Consider the following 25,004-nt stretch of genomic DNA (forward strand, 5'->3'; position numbering starts at 1 on the left):
ACTATATTTGAAAATAATCAACATTATTTACAATCAATGTCCTTGTCACAGAAAATTAATTGTTAGAAATCTGGAACTTGACGCCTTCAGAATTTAGCATTTTAGTATTTTTAAAATACCTTGTGTAAAGGGTTTTTGTTAAACACAATAAAAATATTTTAAAAAGAAAAAGGATTTTTTAAATGTCAAATACCTATATGGCATTTTCTTCTTACATCAGTTTTCTCTCTCCCTTGATCTGATCTTTCTTTTACTCTGTATAGTTTCCTTTCTGTCTCTATTTCAACAATGAAATTGCGAACTCAAACATTAGAATAATTTTATTCTTAGGCCATAAATATTCCAGTCCTTCACTGTTTGCTTGATGAAAAATGTGATTGCAATCTCTATTCATTCAGGTCCCAGATACCCAGTATCCTGCATTGACTGTCGTCTATTGGCACTTCCCTTGCATAGAAAAGTAAAACCTTAAATAAGGTACATATTCCTGATCAACAAAACTTAAATTAGAGGAATGACATATATAAATCATACAAAACTTGTTGTTTTTTGCATAAATTAAATTAACATGGTAATATATAGTTGTGTTCTGCTTAGGGACACATCTGGAAGCCAGTTCTGGTAACAGTAAAGCAACTGAAAATGGAGGGATGACTCAGTACTTAGTGCAAATTACATGCAGAGCAATGTGCAGATTTGTCTTCAGAATTCGACAGATCATGGGTATGGACAGAATGGTCCACAGCAGTCGCTGGTCACGGCAGAGTGGTGTACAACAGTTATTAGGTCATGGGTAAAGTGGTCCACAGCCTTCCGCCCATGGTAGAGAGGTTTACTGCTGACCGCCCATGGGTAGAGAGGTTTACTGCTGTCTGCCTATGGGTAGAATGGCCCACAGCAATCCATCCATGGATGCAGTAGTCCACAGCATTCAATGGATGTAGTGGTCCACATCAACCCATGGATGCAGTGATCCACATTAACCCATGGATGCAGTAGTCCACAGCATTCAATGGATGTAGTGGTCCACATCAACCCATGGATGCAGTGGTCCACAGCAGCACATAGATGCAGTGGTCCACATCAACCCATGGATGCAGTAGTCCACAGCATTCAATGGATGTAGTGGTCCACATCAACCCATGGATGCAGTGGTCCACATTAACCCATGGATGCAGTAGTCCACAGCATTCAATGGATGTAGTGGTCCACATCAACCCATGGATGCAGTGGTCCACATCAACCTATGGATGCAGTGGTCCACAGCAGCACATGGATGCAGTGGTCCACAGCTGAATGCCCATGGTTAGAGTGGTCTAAAGCAAACTGGCCATGGGTAGAGTTGTCCACAGATGTCCACACATGGATACAGTGGTCCACAGCAGTCCATGGATACAGCAGACGACCCATGGGTAGAGGTGTTCACAGCAACATGATCTTGCTTGCAAGTTTAAATATGCTCATGGTGAGAAGCTGCACTTCTCAGTATTTTGACCAGCATTCTCAAACATTTCTGGCTATGGCCCCCTTGGGACTCTGCTTTAAGTTCATGGGCCCCATTCCCTTTGAAGCAGTCAAGTTTAGTTGGTTTCTTCCGTACCTCTCTCCTCCGACTAATTGAAAAACATGAAAACTACTTTATGATTTGAGTCCATAGCCCCCCTCAAATGTGCTTTGGCCCTCAGTGGATGGTCGAATGGCCCCCATTGAGAATGCCTGATTTAGACTATTTGTGGAAAATTTAACAGGATGTAACGTGAGCCTCCATTCTCCTGTGGTTCTCTGGACAAATGCCTTGGCCTTCGTTCTATTTGTGAAATCCTTTTAGTTTATCTATCCCCATTCCTGAGAACACATGTTGACCTGGAATTCACTGTCCGACTTTATTACCAGCCCTTAGGTTATCCCTGAATTTATTCCTGTGTTCAAATATACATACAGAATCAGTTTTTATGTGTCACTAAATGTGTTGTATAGGGGCAGCAGTATGGTGTGTTATAGGTGTATAAAAATTGCTATAAATTACATTTCCATAAGTTCACTATTTAAAAATAAATAATTTGTTCAAAAGAAGAGAAAAAAGTGAGATTGTGTCTGTGGTTCACTGTCCATTCGAAAGTCTGATGGCAGAAGGGAGAAAGCTGTTTTTGTAACATTGGGTGTTCATCTTTGGGCTCCAGTACCTCCTTCCTGATGTTAGCAGTGAGAAAAGAGTATGGCCTGGGTGGATGAGGGTCCATGAATGATAGAGGCTGCTTTGCTGAGGCACCGGCTCTTATAGATTTGTTTAAAGGAGTGAAGACTAATGCCCTATGATGCTTCTAGATGAGTTTACAATCCTATGTGAACTTTCTTGCCCTGTGCATTGGCACCTCCATGCCAGACCATGATGCAACCAGTCAGAATGCTCCCCACAGTACATCTGTAGGATATGTGAGATATCCTTTGGTGACATATCAAATCTCCTCATATGGCCACTGGCAATCCATAATTACATCGACATGATGGCCCTAGGACAGATCTTCAGAGATATTGACATCCAGGAATTTGAGGTTTTTTACCTTTTCCACTGCTAACCCCTCAATGAGGACAGGGTTGTGTTATCTTGTTTTCTCCGTCTTTCCCGTAGCTTTGCTAACATGTTGATATGATGCCATTCAACGAGCTGATCTGTCTCCCTCCTGCTCGCTTTTTCATTGCTGTCTGTGATTCTGCCGACAACTGTGATGTCATCTACAAATTTGTAGATGGAATTGATTCATTCAAAAGTAATTAGCAAGCCCAGTGGAATCTAATTGGCCCTTGCCCATCAGACATTAAGAATCTACAGTAAGACAGGGAAATGGTATTCAACTAAAGAGCAAGGGAGTGCAGATTGCTGGTAATGACCATTAAAGGAGGAAAGAAAAATGTGGTCCAATATTTGAAATTGGCTTTTCTGCAGAAGGCAGAGGGTTGGTAGTAAATGGAGCATGTTCTGCACTGTCGGTCACAAGTGACATTCTGCACTACAGATCCCTTCTCCCACTTTAATACATCTTCCTCCTCCTGGACACCTCGTTCCAGTCTGGACCTTTATATTTCCAACTGTTGCCGTGACATCAACCACATTGACTTCACTACTCCCCTCACTTATTCTAATCTCATCCTCTTGGAACGTCTAGCCCTCCACTCTCCCTGCACCAATCCGAACTTCGCCATCAAACCTGCAGACAAGGGTGGTCTGGTGCATTGACCTCTATCTAGCTGAAGACAGACAACAATTCTCAGACACCTCCTATTTCCTCTCCAACGGGACCCCCCCCCCCCAAATCTCAACAAAGCACTGTGTCACGCACCATCTCTGAACTCACCACTTCAGGTCACCTTGCTGGCACGGCCTCCAACCTCTTTGCTTCCCAACCCTGTAAACGACCCCCCCCCCACCCCCATTTCTACCTCCTACCCAAGATCCTCAAACCCAATTGTCCTGGCAGTCTCCTCATATCCACGTACTCCAGCCCCACCGGATTTGTCTCCATTTACCTTGACTAATTTTTTTGTCTCCCCTGATCCAGTCCCTCCCCACTTACATCCAAGACACTTCACACGCTCATCATTTCAACAGCTTCCAGTTCCCTAAACTCGATAGCCTCATATTCACCATGGACATCCAATCCCTATGCACCTTCATTTCCCATAATGAAGGGAAGGCCTCAAAGCCCTTCATTTCTTTCTCCGCCACCATCCTCCTCCAGCCAGCAGAACTTGTCCTCACCCTCAATAATTTCTCCTTTGACTCACTGCACTTTTTCCAGGTTAAAGGGGTAGCCATGGATATATGCATGATCCCCAGCTATGCCTACCTTTTTTTATTGGCTAGGTGGAGCAATCCATGCTACAAACCTACAGTGGCAAGGCCCCTCAACTCTTTTTCTGCTACATCAATGACTACTTTTAGTGTTGCCTCATGTACCCACAGTGGCATATGTAGGTAAAATAGCGCCTATGGAAAGCACTGAAATTGTGCACCATCCCCCCCCCCCCACCCTGTTTGAAAAAGAGCACATAAAGTTGACAATTGGGAGGTTCTCATGCACAATTGGGCTAGTTTTGAAGATTGGGTGCATGTGTATTGGGCACTTTCTCAGAGGTCATGAATTTCCGTTCCCTAAATCAGCACCATTCCTCACGGCTGGGTTCATTGTCGCAGGGTTAGAAGTGGGATGGGGCAAAGGTTTTTAATGGGAAGTAAAAGTCTGTCTCACTCTCTCCCTCCTTCCCCTCCCCTCTGTTTAAAGCCTCTGCGTCTGCCATGCGATTAGACTTGGTTGCTTTGTTCAAGAAACCAGCGTGTTGAATATACAGTATATTGACATGGAGCCATTCCAGCGCCAGGCACAGGAGCATGTTGTCTGGAGAGCTGCAAGCTGCAAACACATCGCTGTTAACTGTCTTTGCTGTTAACTGTGCCGCCCCTCCTGCACCAAAGACCCAGCCAAATTGGCCTGATTGCGGTGCCGAGATGGGCACCCTGGACCTGAACTTCCGTTCTCATCCCGGATTAACTCTACCCGGCTTCAGTGGGGAACAGAACATGCACATGGGGCATTAGGGTTAACCCTTGAATTCTCACTGCTGCAATTCCCCGCTTACTTCAATGAAAGCTTTGACTTTACCTTTGTTTTACAAGAGTCTGTGGCAGGCCATGGATAACACAAGGGGTCTCCTGGTGAGTATAAACATTGGGCAAGTCAGGTGCAGGTTTTTTTTCCCCCGCTCCACGCATTTTCTCTTTCCTCTTGCACTTTGTGGGATTCAAACATCAATGTTGCAGCCACTTCAGGGTGTAATAAAGTTTACTTGCAATTGTTCAGAGGATCGCCAGTTCTGAGGTCTGGTTCACCTGATGGTAGTGCCTGTCTTGGGTGCAGTGCTGTTGGAATCTCATCGGGCTGCTTCGAGGGCACTTTGGGGCCACACCGGTATCTAGCTTAATGGGTAAAATGGCCATCTTTGCTCTGCATTTCCTTGGTACTGGCCTTGGAGCCAGTATGGGTTATGGGTAAGGAAAACAGCCATTTTGCCCATTGATCCTGCATTGAGCGAGGTTCCAGAGTGGCCTGATGCGATGACAACCAGGAGCAGCCTGGTGAGGTGCCAGAGTGGCATTCCAGGGTGTTCAAGAGAACCCCAGCAGCATTGCACCCCTGGGATGGAGATTCATTGTTAGGCTAGGGACTTGCAAATTGGGTGGGAAAGACGAGGACATTGGCACCCCCTTGCAAATGGCGTCCAGGGCATGTGCACTAGCTGCCATATCCTTGATAAACCTATGTGTACCCATGATGACCTCAGTGACTTCATCCACTTTTCTGCCAACTTCTACCCCAAGCTCAAATTCACTTGGTCTATCTTTCCTCAAATCTCTCTGTCTCCATTTCAGGAGTCAAACTCTTGACAGGCATCTTCTATAAACCTACCAACTCTCACAGCTACCTCAACTACACCTCTTCTCACCATGTCCCATGTAAGGATTCTATTCCATTCTCTCAATTCATCCATTTCCATTGCATCTGCATCCAGGATGAGGACTTCCATGCCAGATCATCAGAGATGTCCTCCTTCTTCAAACAATGTTACTTTCTCTCTACTACCATCAATTTGGCACTCACCCATATATTCTCCTTTACCTGCACATCTGCCCTGGCCCCTTCCACCCCAATGCGCAACAAGGGCAGGATTCCTCGTATCCTTAGCTACCACCCCAACAGCTTTCACATCCTCCTCGATTTCTGGCACCTACTACGTGATCCCACCACTAGGCACATATTCTCCTCTCCTCCTTTCAAAGGGACTGATCCCTCCGTGGCACCCTGTCCAGTCCTCCCTCCCCACCAATCATCCCCTTGAGAATTACCCCTGGGACCGCAGTAGATGCTCCATTTGCACCCACACTTCCTCCCTCCCCACCAATCATCCCCTTGAGAATTACCCCTGGGACCGCAGGAGATGCTCCATTTGCACCCACACTTCCTCCCTCCCCACCAATCATCCCCTTGAGAATTACCCCTGGGACCGCAGGAGATGCTCCATTTGCACCCAAACCTCCTCCCTCACCACCATTTTGGGGCCTAAACAGTCCTTCCAAGTGAAGCAACATTTCACTTGTGAATCTGCAGGGGTCATCTACTGCATCCGGTGTTCTGGTTGTGGATGCAGACTGGGCGATCGCTTTGTTGAGCACTTCAGCTTTGTCCACCACAATAATATGGATCTCCCAGTGGCCACCCATTTCAGGTCTCAATCCCATTCACTTGCTGACACATCTGTCCATGGTCTCATAAATTGGAGGAATGACACTTCATCTCCAACTGGATGATTGACTTGTCTTGCTTTTGTTAAATCCACCCCCCAGCCCCTTGGTTTCCCAGCCTCCTTTCGCACAAACATGATAAATTCCACCCTTTTCACATCCAATTAGCAACTTTTGTTGATTTGGATTCCTCCCCCATTGTTTGAATTCGGAGACTATGTGATACATCCTGATTTTTTGCCTTTTCTGATATTTTTCCCTTGAAGAAGGGCTGAAGCCCAAAACGTTGGCAATATTTATTTGTTTCCTATTGATGCTGAATAGATCAGCTGAGTTTCTCCAGCATTTCAGTGTTCTTTGTACAATCACAGCATCTACAGCCTATCGTGTCTCTCCACATTCTGCAGGGAACACTGGTCTTTGAGATTTTTGTAATGAAGTTGGATGAATAAGTGGAGGGATGGGTCAGTAGGTTTGCAGTTAACACAAAGGTAAGACGTGTTGTGGATATAGACAGTTTTCAATGTTGGGTGGAGAAGTGGCAGATGGAGTTCAGCCTGGAAGTGTGTGAAATGATGTGTCCTGGAAGGTCAAACTTGGAGACAGAGTATGTGATTAATGATAGAATCCTTAGCTGTGTGGAAGAACAGAGGAATCTTATTCAAGTCCATAGATCCTTCAAGAATGGAGTGCAAGTTGACAAGGTGGTTAAGAAGATGTTGGCCTTCAATTAGCAGGAGGATTGAAGTAATGTTGCAGCTTTATAAAACTCTATAAACACCTAAAGTAATATATTTTGTTCGGGTCACCTCATTATAGGGAGGATGTGGAAGGTTTAGAGAGGGTGCAGAGAAGATTTACCAGGATGTTGCCTGGATTGGAGAACATTTCTTGTATAAAAAAAAAAGTTGATCATGTGTGGATTTTTCTCGAGATACAGCAATAGAAATGAGAAGCAATAGAGGCAGAGATAGGGAAGACAGCCAATACGTTTTTCCCAGAGCAACAGTGGCCAATACCAGAGGACATCCATTTAAGGTGAGTGGAAGAATGTTTAGAGATCTCAGAGGTAAGATTTTTTTAATGGAGAGAAGTGTGTGCCTGGAATGCATTGCTGGGAGGGGAGACGGAGGCTGGTACACTAGGGAATATAAGCATGGATGCTTGAAAAATAGAGGGTTATAGGTGTGAAGAAAGAAAGGGTTAGATGAATGGTGGAATAGGTTTGTGTGGGTTGGCACAACATCATGGGCCAAAGGGCTTGTACTGTGCAGTATTGATCCATGTTCTATTTTCTCTGTTCTAAGATTAAGTATAGAAACAAACCCAATTGAAGATATTCCAAATCTTTGCCTTTTATGCTCTTTGACAGTAATATGCCATATCTTTCAAAACAATGCACTGAACACTGCTATATCACTGAACATTGCTACTTCAATGTTAACATACCAAGCAAAGGATATTAAGTGAAATATAAACCTCTGAAGCAGAAAGGAAGAATTGCTTCTCTGGTATGGATGAGTTGTACTCTTTAATCAAGAGGATTAGAAGGAAGCCTAAAAACACAGAATAGGCCATTCTGCCCATCAAGACTCTCTTATTCAGTAGATTATGGACAGACAATGCTCTATCTATTTCTCGACCAACCCAACCACTCTAGATGGAGAATTGTCAATGTTGCAGAGGTTCAAGAAGGTTATTTCAGCGGCAGTCCTGGCTGCAGAGTAGATGCTCTATTGCCACTGATGCCAAGATCTCAAAAATGAATGGAAAAACTTTGTATCAACTATAACAACTTGTAGGAGTCACGTGATGGAGTAGTGGCTGGTCGAGTAGAACCAGACCTCTCCTGAGGAAAGAAAAACAAAAGTTTGGAAAAAACAGAGCTCAATAAACATAAAATACAGGAAGAGAAAGAGAAAGTTACAGAAGATGGCACCCAAAAGAGAGAAAGTAAGAATAACAGAGAACAGGGAAGAAGGAAAATCACTGGAGAAGAAAGAAGAAGGCCTTACCTGCATGTCAGAGCAGGGAGCCACCATGGAGAGGAGCGGCCAATCTCCGATGTTGGTGAGTCCCCAGAGGAGCGGTGTCCTCCTGACCAGCGGACTTCAAAAATGGCTCTCAGAGCCAAGAAAAGGTGCGCAACCGCAGGGGGAGTTGCACATGCGCAATGCGCAAGTAAAAGAAAAGGTTAATGCCGGTGGGAGGGGGACTCAGCTGAGGAGCGGCCAGCTGCGGAGCGGCCAGCTGAGGGATGCCCAATATCAAGGCATTCTGCTGGGGGAAGCAAGCAAGAAAGAAGAGTGGTGAGAAAGAAGGGCTGGAAGAAGATGAGAGGCAACAGGGTGACTGGCAGGGGGACGACCTGTGGTAGGAGGCCCAGCAGTGGGTCGGCCTGCAGCAGGGGGCCCAGCAGCGGGTCGACTTGCAGCAGGAGGCCCAACATTGGGTCGACCTGCAGCAGGAGACCCAACAGCAGGAGACACAGCAGCTGGAGGCCCAGCAATGATACAGAAGCAGCTCATCAGAGAAGGATGAAGATACACTGGTACATAGAAGAGAGGAAGATGACACAGACATAGATACAGACACAGAAGAAGAGGAAGAAGACCAAAAATTTCAAAAGAAAGAAGAAGGTAAAATAGAAGGACAAAATTTAGATAAAGCCTTTTTTGAAGAATAAATGAGGTCATTAAAAGAATGGCCATCATTGGAATTTAGTTCAATCAAAAGAAAAATGAAAAGCTGAAGACAGAATGAAAAGCTTAGTTGGTCATGACTGAAATAGGGAAAAGAATAGAAAATGTGGAGGAATGAGAAGCTGCTGTAGAAATGGAGATAAATGATTTAAGAGGGAAGTTGGAAGAGAGCGAAAAAGAAATTAAAGAAACACAAAAAATTGACGTATTGGAAAACTACAGTAGGCGAAACAACATAAAAATAGTGGGCCTGAAAGAAGGCAAGGAAGGGTCAGATATGAAGGAATTTATAAAAGGATGGATCCCGAAGGTGTTATGAATGACAGATTCACATGAAGAAATAGAAATCGAAAGGGCGCATAGAGCGCTAGTACCAAAACCGCCACCACATCAAAAACCGAGATACATATTGGTAAAATTTCTAAGATATACGACAAGAGAGAAGATACTGGAGTAGGCAAGAAAGAAGGTTAGAGAAGACAATAAGCCATTGGAATATAAGGGACAAAAAATATTTATTTACCTGGGCATAAGGTTCGAAATTTTAAAGAAGAGGAAGGAATTCAACACGGTGAAAATGATCTTATGGAAGAAAGGTTATAACTTTATATTAAAACATCCAGCAGTACTCAAGGTATTTATTCCTGGGGAACGGAATAGACTGTTCTTGGACACAAAGAAAGCCCAAGAATTTGCTGAACATTTGCAGGACAGGAGAAGAGAGGAGGAGGAGGAGTGACAAGAAGGAAGACAGGCAAGAAAATATACAAAAATATGTAAAAATATAAAGTAAAGATAATGTATATATAAATATTTAAAGATGGATAAGAGAAGGGGAAGAAGGGGAAAAAAGAGAGTTTTGTTATTAATGTGTACGAAAATAGTGATCTCTGGGGGGGGGGCTGGGGTGGGAGAATAATGGTCACTGCGAAATCGGTTGACACTTGCGTGAAAGTTTGCAAACCGAATGGAAAGGGGAGTTGTGGTTGCCTTCAAGGGACAAGGGGCAAGCCAAGGTGGGGGGTATATCTGGGGTTAAAGGGCTATTGCTTGTGGGGATTGTTGGGGTATTTCATGTCTTAAGTGAGTTGTCATATATTGAGATTAAATAGGAAAACTTAAAAAATAATAATGCAAAAAAAGGGGATGGAGGTGGTGAAGAGGCAGAAAAGAAGTGAAAATAAAGATATAAGATGGCCACGTTGGACTATATGACTATAAATATTAAAAGAATATATAACCAAGTTTAAGTGTATCCTATTGGGGAAAAAAAATCACATATAATTTAAAAGACAAAGTTACAATGTTTGAAAAAACCTGAGAACCATATATGGAACATAACAGAAAGAGCAGTAGATGACACGTCTTTTTTGTTTGTATTCCTTTTGTATAAAGATATTGTTTTATTGTATTTTATATGTTCAATATCTACTGTTTTTGGAGGGGGTGGGGAGCGAGGGATGGGGGAAAAAAGAAAAAATGTCACTGCAATTTTAAAGAGTGCTATAAATAAAGAATTTTTAAAAAACTATGACAACTTGTATGGCTCAAATACAAACTAAATGTCCTAAATATTTTAACTTGAGTTAAAAAAAAATACTGATTTGTTTTTAAATGGTCGAACTGCAAATAGAGATATCGAGACAGGAGAACAAAGATTTGGTCCATATTACATTTTATGATCCATCTTAAAAGTGTGATTATTTAAATAAAAATATCAGTAATTCAGAAAGATTCATGCACCATGCAGATTTTTTGCCAATTACTAAGAGGAATAGGACAGTGGTTCTTTGAAATTGCTATCTCCAATTCCAACCCTACCCCAAATGTGTTTGAAACAAACAATATTTTAGTTTCAAATGGCTTCATTTATGGCACATTCTTGCAGAAGTTTTTTTTTTAATTTTATAACCAAGGCTTTTAACATGTGCTAAAATCTTATCGACTCGTTTATCTCATTATTGTTGCTGAGGGGAAACTATCTGCTACATTTCCCGTTTGATAAAAGTAACTGCAACCTATAACAAAGTCAGAGAAATTTAAGGAAGGAATTTGAGACCCTCAAGAAGACAATGAAAAGAACTGACTCAGTAAAATTTCTTGTTTATTTTTATTAAGTGACAACATTGTTTAACGGGTTTAATGTATCTTATAGACTGAACTTCAAATAAATGGGAAAGGGGGTGAGGGAGGGAGGGAAGGGAGGGGGAAAAAAGGGGGAGAAAATGACACTGTATATATTCAAGAGAAAAAATGTCTGTATGTATCTTGGTCAGTATGGTTTATAGTGTGAAAAAAAAGGACACAGGGGTAATTAAGTTCCAAGATGAACCAGCAGTGTAACTCAGAGATGTAAAAGACTCGTACATTAGAATTGGTGATGTGAGGACATGGTAGAAGTAAGCTAAGGAGTTCTTCATGCTGTCAAACTCAATGGAAATTTTTAAAAAAAGAATGCTTCAGATGCTAAAAATATAGGATAAAATAGGAAAATGCTGGAACCATTCAAGAATCGGTAGCATCTGCAGGAGACAAGAGTTTACATCTCAGTTTGCTTTCACTACCAGGAACTAAAAAGTTAACTCAGTTTCTTTTTCCCCTGATGCTACCAGACATTCTGAGTATCCCCAGCATTTTCTGATGTTTAAAAGCCAGCTTCATAATGTGACTCCTTTATTTAGAGACCTATTTTTGTAAAAGTTCTAAAACCAGATAACATCCATACTTTTTCTTCACAGGAATTCCCCCCACTGAGCCCATGCCAGTTATTAGTAGGAACAAGGAATGTTTTCCTAGAAACATAGAACGGGGGTGGGAAAACTTTTAATTTTTAATTTAGTCATACAGAAAATAAGCATGCCTCTTCGGCCCTTCTAGTTTATGCCTAACCATTTTAGTCCCACTGACCTGCACCCAGTCCATAGTGTACATACTTCTCCCATCCATGAACCTGTCCAAATTCTTCTTAAATGTTAAAGATGAGCCTGCATTCACCACATCAGCTGGCAACTCCCACACACCTACCACTCCACTTGAAGAAGTTTCCCCTCATGTTCCCCCAAAACTTTTCCCCTTTCACTCTTAACCCATGTACTCTGGCTTGTCTCTTACCTACCCCCCCACCCCCCCGTGGAAAAAAGTTATCTATATTTACTCTGTCTCTCCCTCTCGTAATCTTAAATACCTCTATCAAATGTCTCCTCATTCTTCTATGCTCCAGGGAATAAAGTTATAATCTCCTTAACTCTGTAACTCAGTTCCTTAAGTCAGGGCAACACCCTAATAAATCTTCTCTGCATTCTATCTATCTTATTGATATCTTTCCTGTATTAGGGACCAAAACTGCACATATTACACCAAAGTTGGCTTCACCAATGTCTTACACAACTTTACCATAATATCCCAACTCTTATACTCAATACTTCGATTTAGGAAGGCCAATATGCTTAAAACTCTCTTTACAACCCTATCCACCCGTGACACCTCTTTCAGGCTATTATATATTTGTTCTACTACACTCCTCATTTACCGTGTTGGTTTGTCCTTTCAAAATGCAACACCTCACACTTGTCTGCATTAAATTCCATCTGCCATTTTTCAGCTGGTCCAGATCCCTCTGCAAACTTTGAAAATCTTCTTCACTGTTCATAACACCTCCAATCTTATGTCATCTGCAAACTTGCTGATCCAATTTACCACATTATCATCCAGATCATTGATAGAGATGACAAACAAACAATGGTCCCAGCACCGATTCCTGAGGGACACCACTAGTTACAGGCTTCCATTCTGAGAAGCAATCATCCACCACCAGCCATTGTTGAATCTACTTTACTTCTTCACCATGAATACCTAGCGTCTAAACCTTCCTGACTAACCTTCTATGTGATGTTGTCCATGAGGACAACATCTACAGCCTTTCCTTCATCAACTTTCCTGGTAGCCTCCTTGAAAACCTCATATTACATTTTTTGTTAGCCATTTGGCTTTATTTGATATCCAGTCTGCCCAAAGGAATAGTTCCTCATTATATGAAGACCATTCAGATCAGATTACCTTCAAAGTCCTTGATTCCAAAGAGAAGACACCCAACTTCACCCGCCTACTCTCCAAAATGAACTCCTCTATCCCAGTTTCATTTGCAACCCATCACAAAGTGTAATGTTCACAACTAATCATAGAACTCCTCTTATGGCTGAGTCACTGTTGAAATGATTTGTCATGACTTTCTTGTGCTTCCAAATGATTTTAACTATTTATGCACAGATACCCTCGGGTCTCTCCCTGCCCCTGTGCCTGTTTCAAATTGTGGCCTTACACAATTTGTGTTTACAAACCAATTATTTACTGTTAAAGCCTAACATAAAATACCATGTTGAAATCACATTAGGTAAACAAAATACCTCTGATATTATTCATATCAAATGTATTCATAATTTGAATCCTGCTCTCACTGAGGGAATTAATACTGGAGATCTCAAGTGGTGCATCAGGACCTCCATTGTCAAACTCTTTCTCCTTCCTTATATCAAGAGGTCTCAAATTCCTCCCTTCCCTATGATGCACGATCAATTACCCCAAAACTGAAGTGGCTGAGACTGAAGGCTTTTATTTACAAGAGATGGACAGCATCCCTGTGATGGTCGCTCACACTGACCCAGATTTGAACTGGGGGCAGGCTTGTGGCATGAAAGCCTTTATAGGGAAGGAGTCACGAGCTGGCCAGCGAGAGCAGGGTCAACCAGGTAAGGTCATGGCTTTTACATACACAGTAGAGGTTCCAATATACCCTACTCTGCTGATCACAGAATCCAAGAATTTCCTCCTAAACTCTTGGGTGCAAAGCATCTAAATCAGCCCCACTGCCTGTGAAGCCATAACATCCACAAGCAGTTTCACCCATATGATGCTTACAGTACAATTTCAGGTGTATCCAGACCTCTTTTACGAATTGTGAACGGCAACCCATTTACATGACTTCCTCTCTTTTTCCAACTAACACAAAGTCACCACATCACTAGCTAATGTAGTCAGATCCTGAAAGCCGTCTGGAACTGAACCCATCAACATTAAATTTATTTTTCACTGCCACAGCTTAAGATGACAGCTCATTACCAGCTTTTCAAGGACAATTAGTAAGAAGTAATAAACATTAATGTACAAAGAGGGAGGAAAGTTGCAAAAAGATTCACTACAAATAACCAACTTTCTCAGGGTAATTATAATGTAACTTGCTTGACAGAAAACCTTCAGGTTTGGATTCATTTATCACTCTTATCTGACTCTACTCCCTACTGAGGTTGCTAGAGAGTAAATTTGTAAACAAGGTAAAATATATTCACGAATATCTGTGATGTTTAACATTGCTTATCTTGCATCAAGAATTGTGTACAATACTTAAAGTGTGGTCTAATGAGGTTTATATACAAATGGAACATAACTTCTCAACTTTTCGATCCTATGACTTTGTAGATGTGTTTGATTAATATGTTTTACTTGCATTTTAAACTGTATTTAATTAGACGTCCAGCACGGTAACAGGCCATTTCGGCCCATGAGTCCATGCTGCCGAATTTACACACCATTAACCTACATCCCTGGTACGTTTTTGAATGGTGGGAGGAAACCAGAGCCCTCGGAGAAAACCCACGCAGAGACGGGAGAATGTACAAACACCTTACAGACAGCCCAGGATTCAAATGCCCAGACCGGTCCTGATTGCTGGCGCTGTAAAGGCGTTGCACTACCCACGATGCCAAAAGTGCTGCCAAAATATATAATTATAAATATGTTACCAAATATAAATTTAATGCACAAAAATGCTGGAGATACTCAGCAGGTCTTGTGGCAGACATATATAACTAACTTTTCAAGCTTGAGACCATTGTCAAGGTATGAACAAAAAGCAAGCAGGTGCCTGAATAAAATGGTGGGGATAGGGGGAAGAAGGGGCAGGGGAGGAGCACAGGCCAAAAGCCACAGATGGACATGGGTAGGTGGGTGGGGGAGGGCAGGAGAGAACAGTGGAAAATTGATCAAGAGAGTGAGGTAGCTTTGTGAATGCAGAGCTGGGGGAAAGGGAGAGAGAGGCAAGGGGTGGGGAACTGGAGGAAAGGAGACATAGGGATAGGGAAAGAGAGAGATGTGGGGAAATAAGCCAAATGGAAATCGGAGAAGTCAATGTTAACGCCATCTAGTTGGAGGGTGCCCAAACAGAATACAAGATGTTGTTCCTCCTTGGTTTGGCAGTGCGTGAGACCATGGATAGACATGTCGGCAATGTCTCATGGAAACTCAGGGAGCATAGATTTTAAGAAATTGGTGAAAGAAAATTGGTGGAGTGATGTATCTGGAACTCACTGCCAGAAAGGATTGAAGAGGTAGAAATATCAAGTCAAGTTTATTGTCATCTAATTAGACAGGTGCAACCTGATAAAACAGCATTCTCCGGTCCTCAGTGCAAAACACGCCAACACACAAGCAGACATAAAACACATACAGACAAACAATACACATGCAGAGCATGCATTCGTAAACACAAATAAATAGATATTGTGTCAGAAATCTGGGAATCTCAGGTTGTTAGTGTGAGCAGAAATATTTAGCATGTTTAAAAAGTATTTGGATGAAGACTTAAAAAGCTGCGATCTATTCTCACAATTGTGTAGCCAAGTTTAGCTCCAATGGAATTAATAAATTTGTTGATGACACCAGCGTTGTTGGTCAAATAACTGTAAATGACGAGTCTGAATACAGGATGGAGATTGAGAATCTGGTTGTTTGGTGCCAGAACAACAATCTGGTTCTCAACATCACCTTATTGTGGACTATAGGAAGGCGAGACAGTGGCACCACATACCTGTCCTTGTTGCTGGGACAGTGGTGGAATGGGTTAGTTCCCGGGAGTCTACATATAACATAACAATTACAGCACGGAAACAGGCCATTAGGCCCTTCTACTCCGCACCGAACCAAACACCCCTTTCTAGTCCCACCTCCCTGCACAATGCCCATAACCCTCCATCTTCTTCTCATCCATATACCTGTCCAACCTTTTCTTAAATAATACAATTGACTCCGCCGCCACTATTTCTCCCAGAAGCTCATTCCACACGGCTACCACTCTCTGAGTAAAGAAGTTCCCCCTCATGTTACCTCTAAACCTCTGCCCCCTAATTCTTAATTCATGTCCTCTTGTTTTAATCTTTCCTCCTCTTAACGGAAATAATCTATCCACATCCACTCTGTCTATCCCTTTCATAATCTTAAATACTTCTATCAAATCCCCTCTCAATCTTCTACGCTCCAAAGAATAAAGACCTAATCTGTCCAATCTCTCCCTATACTCTAGATGCTTAAACCCAGATAACATTCTGGTAAACCTTCTCTGCACTCTCTCCACTCTGTTTATATCCTTCCTATAATTAGGTGACCAGAACTGCACACAGAACTCCAAATTAGGCCGCACCAACGTCTTATACAATCTCAACATCACCTCCCAACTCCTATATTCCATGCAATGATTGATAAAGGTCAGCATACTAAAAGCCTTCTTCACCACCCTATTCACGTGAGTTTCTACCTTCAGGGAACGGTGTACCGTTACTCCTAAATATTTCTGCTCTTCTGTATTCATCAATGCTCTCCCATTTACCACATATGTGCTATTCTGATTCTTCTTACCAAAATGAAGCACCTCACACTTATCAGCATTAAATTCCATCTGCCATTTTTCAGCCCACTTTTCTAAGCAGCCCAAATCCCTCTGCAATCCTTGAAAACCTTCTTCATTATCCACTATTCCACCTATCTTAGTATCGTCTGCATATTTACTAATCCAATTCACGACCCCATCATCTAGATCATTAATGTATATAACGAACAACAATGGGCCCAATACAGATCCTTGAGGCACATCACTGGTCACCGGCCTCCAACCTGACAGACAATTATCCACTACCATTCTCTGGCCTCTCCCTTTCAGCCAATGTTCAATCCATTTGACTATCTCAAAATTTATACCTCAAGACTGCACCTTCCTAACTAACCTTCCATGTGGTACCTTATCGAAGGCCTTACTGAAGTCCATATAGACAACATCCACTGCGCTACCCTCATCCACATTCCTAGTCACCTCTTCAAAAAATTCAATCAGATTGGTCAAACATGACCTTCCTCCCACAAATCCATGTTGAGTGCTCCCGATCAGACCCTGTCTATCTAGATGTTTATAAGTACTATCTCTAAGAATTTTCTCCATCAATTTACCTACCACAGACATCAAACTTACAGGCCGATAGTTGCCAGGCTTCCTCCTTGAACCCTTTTTAAATAACGGAACCACATGCGCAATGCGCCAATCCTCCGGCACTATCCCCATATCTAATGACATTTGGAAAATTACCGCCAGAGCCTCTGCTATTTCCTCCTTCACTTCTCTCAATGTCCTGGGGAAGATCCCGTCTGGTCCCGGAGACTTATCCACCTTTATATTCTTCAAAAGCCTTAAAACTACACCTTTTGTAATCTCTATATTTCCCATATTTACCCAATTTGCTTTTTTTATCTCACATCTCCCAATATCCTTCTCCTTAGTGAATACCGAAGAAAAGAAACTGTTCAATATCTCCCCCATTTCTCTAGGCTCCACACACAGTTTTCCACTCTGATTTTCTAAGGGACTGATTTTGTCTCTAGCTTTCCTCTTACCATTAACATATTTGTAGAACTCTTTTGGATTAGTTTTTACCCTGCTTGCCATAGTTTCCTCGTACCTTCTTTTAGCTTTCCTAATTCCTCTCTTAAGATTCCTCTTACATTCAATGTATCTTTCAAACATCTCCTTAACTCCATGCTTCTTATATCTAATGTACGCCTCCCTTTTTCTTCGAACCAAGTTTCCAATGTTCCTTGAAAACCACGGCTCTCTCAAACCTTTTGCCCCTCCTTTTAACCTAACAGGAACATAAAGCTTTTGCACTCTCAAAATCTGATCTTTAAAAGACTTCCATCTCTCTACTACATCCTGCCCATAAAACAAATTGTCCCAATGCACACCCTGCAAGTCCTTTCGCATCTCCTCATATCTAGCTTTTCCCCAATCAAAAACCTCAATCCTTGGCCCTGATTTCTCTCTTTCCATAATGACATTGAAGCTGATGGCATTATGATCACTGGACCCGAAGTGCTCGCCAACACTAACCTCCGTCACTTGACCCATCCCATTTGCCAACAGTAGATCTAACACTGCTCCTTCTCTGGTCGGCACCTCTACATATTGTTGTAAAAAACTATCTTCCATCCAGTCCTTTCACAGAATGTGTTTCCCAATCTATATGTGGAAAATTAAAATCTCCCATAATTACAACCCTGTGCTTATCACAAATATCTACTATCTCCCTACAGATTTGCTCCTCTAGGTCTCGGTCCCCTCCGAGTGGTCTATAATACACCCCTACAAGTGTAACCTCTCCTTTCCTACTCCTCAGTTCCACCCAAATAGCCTCCGTGGATGTGCCCTCTAATCTATCCTTCCTAGGCACCACTGTAATATTTTCCCTGACAAGCAATGCAACCCCACCTCCTCTTGCCCCTCCGACTCTATCACACCTAAAACAATGAAACCCAGGGATATTCAGTTGCCAATCACATCCCTCCTGTAACCATGTCTCACTAATCGCTACCACATCATACTTCCAAGTATCAATCCACACCTTCAGCTCATCCACCTTTTTTACAATACTCCTGGCATTAAAATATATGAATTTCAGAGATTTCCCAATTTTTAATCCTTGTTTTCCCTCATCTTTAATAACAACATTATTTACTTTTCCTGCCAATTGCCCTTCATCTTCTTCCAGAGCATTTCCCTTCTCTATCACCTGCCCATCCATATTCAAATACTTACTACAAACTTTCTTTGTTTGCATTCTAACCTTCTCCTTACTGCTCTGTACTATTTTGTTCCCTCCCCCCAACCATTCTAGTTTAAAGGATCCTGAGTAGCTCTAGCAAATACCTCTGCCAGGATTCTGGTCCCCCTGGGATTTAAGTGTAACCCGTCCTTACTGTACAGGTCACATCTCCCCCAAAAAAGGTCCCAGTTATCCAGAAACTTAAAACCCTGCCCCTTACTCCACCCCTTCAGCCACGTGTTAATCCTCCACCTCATTCTATTTCTATTCACACTGTCACGTGGCACAGGGAGTAATCCAGAGATTACCCCCTTTGCGGTCCTTCTTTTTAACTCCCTACCTAACTGCCTGTACTCACTTTTTAGGACCTCTTCTCTATTTCTCCCTATGTCATTGGTACCTACATGTACCACGACCTCTGGCTCCTGTCCCTCCCACTTTAGGATATCCGGGACACGAGCAGCAACATCCCGGACCCTGGCACCAGGGAGGCAAACCACCATCCGGTTCTCCTTGCTGCGTCCACAGAATCCCCTATCCGTCCTCTTAACTATGGAGTCTCCTACCACAATTGCCCTCCTCTTCCTTTCCCTCCCTTTCTGAGCTACAGGGGCCGACCTCGTGCCAGAGGCACAGCCACTGTCGCTGCCCCCAACCTTGATGTCCCCCTCAACAGTGCTCAACAGTGCTGAGTGCCCTATGCAGCTCGAAGGACCTCTCCTGGAGCCAGAATATAGAAGCAACTATGAAGAATCCTGAAGTGATTTGGCAATGGTGTCAGAGGCAGATATAATGGGATCTTTTTGGAATTGAGAAAAATTGAAGATTATGCAATAGGGAAGCTCTAGGCAGTTGTTTCAATAGGTTATTAGGTGGGAACAATACTGTGCTGTATATTTCTATGTTCTTTGTCAATGAAACTTCATCAGGTGTACTGTGGAAAGTATACCGACTGGTTGCATCACAGTCTTGTTTGATAACTCGAGTACTCTGTGAATCTGTACATTGTACTTGGGTACAGTAAAAAAAAAAGTAATGAGCACCAATGAGGATTGATAGATGCTGGATAAGTTTATTTGCCGGTTGCTTGAGATTGCATGTTACTGGAATGGTGAACTAACAGCTAAGGGATCAGTCCTGATGCTGCCATTTTATTTTCAAGATAATTTTATTGCTTGCATTTAAATTCCTAGTTGCAACAGAGAGACTCAAACTCACACCCCAGGTCGACTTTCTGGTCTTCAGGTGCAAGGACAAAACCTTAACCACAGCAATGTCTACAGGCCAAAATTTGAGTTGTAAAAGCAATCTTTAGTCAGTTAAAACATTTAGCTCTTAAATCTATTTTCCAAAGATCCTTAACCCGCCCTTAAACCTCATTCATCATTCATAATCATAAAAAAGTTCCATAAGAATTGGGTCCTGTGACACATTAATCCATAATTGCTGTATTATACACAATGATAATTAGGTCATTAAAAGCTGAATATCAATATCCACTGTGGCTAATTTACTGAGTTTGCAATGGGAGATTTTCAGACATTATTCTCATGCAGTGTCTTCAAGTCGTCTGTGCAGCGGATGGAACATTATGTGGGTTATATGTTCTGTTTTACAGGTTAACCATTTCTGCTGAGTGCCCTATGCAGCTCGAAGACTTCCCTATGGACGTTCATGCTTGCCCTCTTAAATTTGGAAGCTGTAAGTCTATGTGAAATCATATCTGAATAAAATTATCGAGATTCAGAGACAACAGTTTTGTACGACTGAAGGCAAGAGCACTGATGTTTCTTGTAAAACAAGACTGTCTTCCTGGGTATAATCATGCTTGGCAATTATCACTCATAGTTGCTTGCTAAGAAAGAGCCAAGGGTCATTTTGTGGGAAAACACAACAGCAATGTTTTGTGCACTTATGATCCAAAATGAGTAATGAACATATTTTAATGGTGTTAAATATTGGCCAAGACTCCAGAAGTATCTCCGCCTTCTTTGGAAAATGATTCAATTTTAAACATGATACAAACAAGTTTTTTTTTTAGACATTCATATCAGAATCAGAATTTATTGCCATGAGCAAATCACAAAATTCATTGTTTTCCGGCAGCGTCACAGTGCAAACATTTATATAAAACAACCTTACCAAAATATAAATAAATAAAATTCAAAGCGAGGCAGCGTCTTTGGTTCATGGATTTCAGGAATCTGATGGCAGCGGGGAAGAAGTGCCGCGGAGTGTTCGTCTTCAGGTTCTTTTCCCAAGGGCAGCAGAGTGAAGAGGGCTTGCCTGGGTGGACGGGATCCTTGAGGATAGAGGTTCCTTTCTTAAGACACCCCCTCTTGTAGAAGCATGGTAACAGGGCGGGATCCTTGAGGATAGAGGTTGCTTTCTTAAGACACCCCCTCTTGTAGAAGCATGGTAACAGGGTGGGATCCTTGAGGATAGAGTTTGCTTTCTTAAGACACCCCCTCTTGTAGAAGCATGGTAACAGGGCGGGATCCTTGAGGATAGAGGTTGCTTTCTTAAGACACCCCCTCTTGTAGAAGCATGGTAACAGGGCGGGATCCTTGAGGATAGAGGTTGCTTTCTTAAGACACCCCCTCTTGTAGAAGCATGGTAACAGGGCGGGATCCTTGAGGATAGAGGTCGCTTTCTTAAGACACCCCCTCTTGTAGAAGCATGGTAACAGGGTGGGATCCTTGAGGATAGAGTTTGCTTTCTTAAGACACCCCCTCTTGTAGAAGCATGGAAACAGGGCGGGATCCTTGAGGATAGAGGTTGCTTTCTTCAGACACCCCCTCTTGTAGAAGCATGGTAACAGGGTGGGATCCTTGAGGATAGAGTTTGCTTTCTTAAGACACCCCCTCTTGTAGAAGCATGGTAACAGGGCGGGATCCTTGAGGATAGAGTTTGCTTTCTTAAGACACCCCCTATTGTAGAAGCATGGTAACAGGGCGGGATCCTTGAGGATAGAGGTTGCTTTCTTAAGACACCCCCTCTTGTAGAAGCATGGTAACAGGGCGGGATCCTTGAGGATAGAGGTCGCTTTCTTAAGACACCCCCTCTTGTAGAAACATGGTAACAGGGCGGGATCCTTGAGGATAGAGGTTGCTTTCTTAAGACACCGCCTCTTGTAGAAGCATGGTAACAGGGCCTTCCAGTTCACGAGCCTGCGCCACCCAAATACACTCATTTGACCTGCAACCTCTGCACGCTTTGAAGGGTGGGAGGAAACCAAAGCACCCGGAAGAAACCCACGCAGACAGGGGGAGAATGTACAAACTTCTTACAGATAGCACCAGATTCTAAACTGAATCACTGGTGCTGTAACAGCATTGCACTAATGGCTATATTAACTGCAGCCATGATCAGGGTCAATCAAAAATATTTGCAGATGCTGGGAGCCAGTGCACTACACAAATGCACTGGAAAAACTTTGCAGTCAAGCCCAAAATGTTGGTTGCTTTTTACAAACTATTGGTGCTGCATGACGTTAGAGCGCGTCGAAAGAACCAAAGACGTTGATCCGAACCAAGGCTTTTATTATCTAAAAGACTGGAGGGTATCACAAGTAGGTCGACCAGTCCAGAATGACCTGGTCTGGCTGGGAGCAACCCTTTAAGACCTGCCAGTAGGTGTGGCTACACTCTCAGCCAATCACAGTCATCCCACACTACAATCTGTACTATCACAATGACCTGTTGAGTTTCTCCAGAACATTTGAGACTTACTCCAAGCTTCTCCCTTTCACATCTATAATCTTGATCCCTGTCAGACCACAGGTACTTACACCCCCAGCATTCACCTCTTTGTGTCAAATCTTCACTCAGAGAGTTGTGATTCTCCATCCCAAAAAGGTGTGGCTGTTTTGTTGTGGACTTTCTTGAATGGAAGAAGTCTCTTTTGAAGCTTTGGCTAGTACCCTCTCTCATTTAACACCAGCAAAACACATTGATTTATTTCACTGCTCTTTGTGGATTGTAATTGCACAAAACCCGCTGTGCTTGGTCACTTAATAATACAATAAATCACCCGTTATCCAGAAATCAAGCAACTGGCAAAAACATCCTGGAAAATAAATAGGTCAAGATATGAAAGTTTAAAATTGATTCACCAAGCACACAACCCACATTCTCAAGCAACCAGCAAATGCCCACTGATGCTGGATCCAAGGGGTTTTACTGTACTATATTTCCAGAGTAATTAATTGACTGCAACTGACAGTTTTTTTAGAATGTGCTCATTCAGTTGAGGGATGTTGTGATCAGATAGGAAACTAGATTTCAAGTGTAGGATCATTGGAACTTAGACCTGTTCAGGGCCAGGACTTTTCATCAGTACACACATGGGCCTCTTTGGTTACCTGCGAGTCAATTGAACTGGAGTGCAATCAGGACATCCTTGAATGCAAGGGATTGTGTAAGAAAAGAGGGCAATCTGAAGCATTTGGTGCATAGTTCAGCAGGGGAGTGGGATGTTAAAAATGCCAGCATTTATCATCTAGATTGTTCCACACAGAAATTAAAGACATGATGAATAATGAAAGCAGGACAGATCACCCACAGACCAATCGTTCATCCTTTGTTCTTTTAGTGTTGACTGACATTGCTGGATTGAAGGAACACAAAACTCTGCAGTTGCTTGAAATCTGAAATGAATGAGGAAGCTGGAAATACTCAGAAAGTCGAGAAAAATGGAGTTGATTTGACAGATTAAAGATCTTTCATCAGAAATGGACATTTCAGGTACATATTGAAAAAAGTCAGTAATCTGAAATGATTGAGGTCTGGTGAAAGCTTTAATTTTGTCTTTCCCTTTCCATGGATTCTGCCTGACTTGCTGAGTATTTCCAGCATTTCTACTTTAAGTCCAAATGACCAGGAAATGAATTGCAGTTTTAATTTGTATGCTGGGAAAGGTGTGGAGAAGACTCATGAGAATCTTGCCAGGACCTGTGAGCTTACACTACAAGGAGAGTCTGGATCGGTCAGGAGTTTTCTCCCTGAAGCATAGGACAGAATGGACAAGTTTGGCCAAAGGGCCTGCTTTAATGCCGTAGAACTCATCGACATTCCCTTTGTTCTCCCCAACCTCATCTTTCTCTGACATCCAACTCTATAAGTCTCAGGTGAGACCACACTTGGAATATTGTGTTCAGTTCTGGTCACCTCATTGCAGGAAGGGTGTGGAAGCTCTGGAGCGGGTACAAAGGAGATTTACCAGGATGTTGCCTGGATTCAAAAATATGTCTTATGAGGCAAGGCTAGCAGAGCTATGTTTTTTTCTCTTTGGAGCAAAGAAAGTTGAGAGGTGACTTAATGTACGATTATGAAAGGCAATAGATAGGGTAGACAGTCAACACCTTTTTCCCAGATGGGAGTAGCGACATATGTGCAAAGTGAAGAGAGAAAAGTTTAGGAGAGACATCAGGGGCACATTTTTTCTAAAACACGGAGAGTTGTGGATGCCTGGAATGCATTGCAAGAGATGATGGTAAAGGATGGAATAGGGGCATTTAAGAGACTCTTAGACAGGCACACGGATGAAAGAAAAATAGAGGGATATGAGGTAGCGATAGTTTTGTATTTTATTCGGTAGGTACATCTTGATCGGCACAACATTGTGGGCCGAAAGGCCTTTAGTGTGCTCTCATATTCTCTGTTCTAATGAAGGATTATTGGCCTGAAGGGGTTTCTCTCTGGAGAAATGCTGCCTGAATTCTGGATTATTTGTGGCATTTTCCACTTTATTTTTTTAATTTCTGGAATCTAGAGATAGTTTGAAATCTTCTGTTAGCTTTTATTCCTCTGTAATGATATTGTGACATGGAAGGAGAAGGAATACTGAGTGATCAGTCATATAAAAAAGCATATTTTGCCATATAGCACTCAGGATGGTAATTTTGTTTTCCTTTTAGCCCAAGAGTGATGTGTTTTCATGAAATAGACAAAATATAAGACTAAATTTGAATAATTGTCTTGGGGCTATTCATTTGTGACTTAATGTTGTATGTAAGTAAATTTGTTTTTTTTCTATTTGATTATTTCTCAATCTAGACAGTACAATTAATTTTCACGCTACAGCACTGAAAAT

The 25,004-nt window shown here is 42.3% G+C and overlaps 1 protein-coding gene across 1 annotated transcript in view; it reads left to right on the forward strand.

Moving 5' to 3' along the window:
• gabra5 (gamma-aminobutyric acid type A receptor subunit alpha5) overlaps nt 1-25,004 on the forward strand; it is a 101,005-nt gene that overhangs the window by 24,616 nt on the left and 51,385 nt on the right. The window contains exon 7 of the mRNA XM_069892501.1: nt 20,530-20,612. Coding sequence (XP_069748602.1) covers nt 20,530-20,612 — 83 coding nt within the window. The remainder of the gene's footprint in view (nt 1-20,529; nt 20,613-25,004) is intronic.

Source organism: Narcine bancroftii, chromosome 7, assembly GCF_036971445.1.
Source record: "Narcine bancroftii isolate sNarBan1 chromosome 7, sNarBan1.hap1, whole genome shotgun sequence".
Taxonomy (NCBI): domain Eukaryota; kingdom Metazoa; phylum Chordata; class Chondrichthyes; order Torpediniformes; family Narcinidae; genus Narcine; species Narcine bancroftii.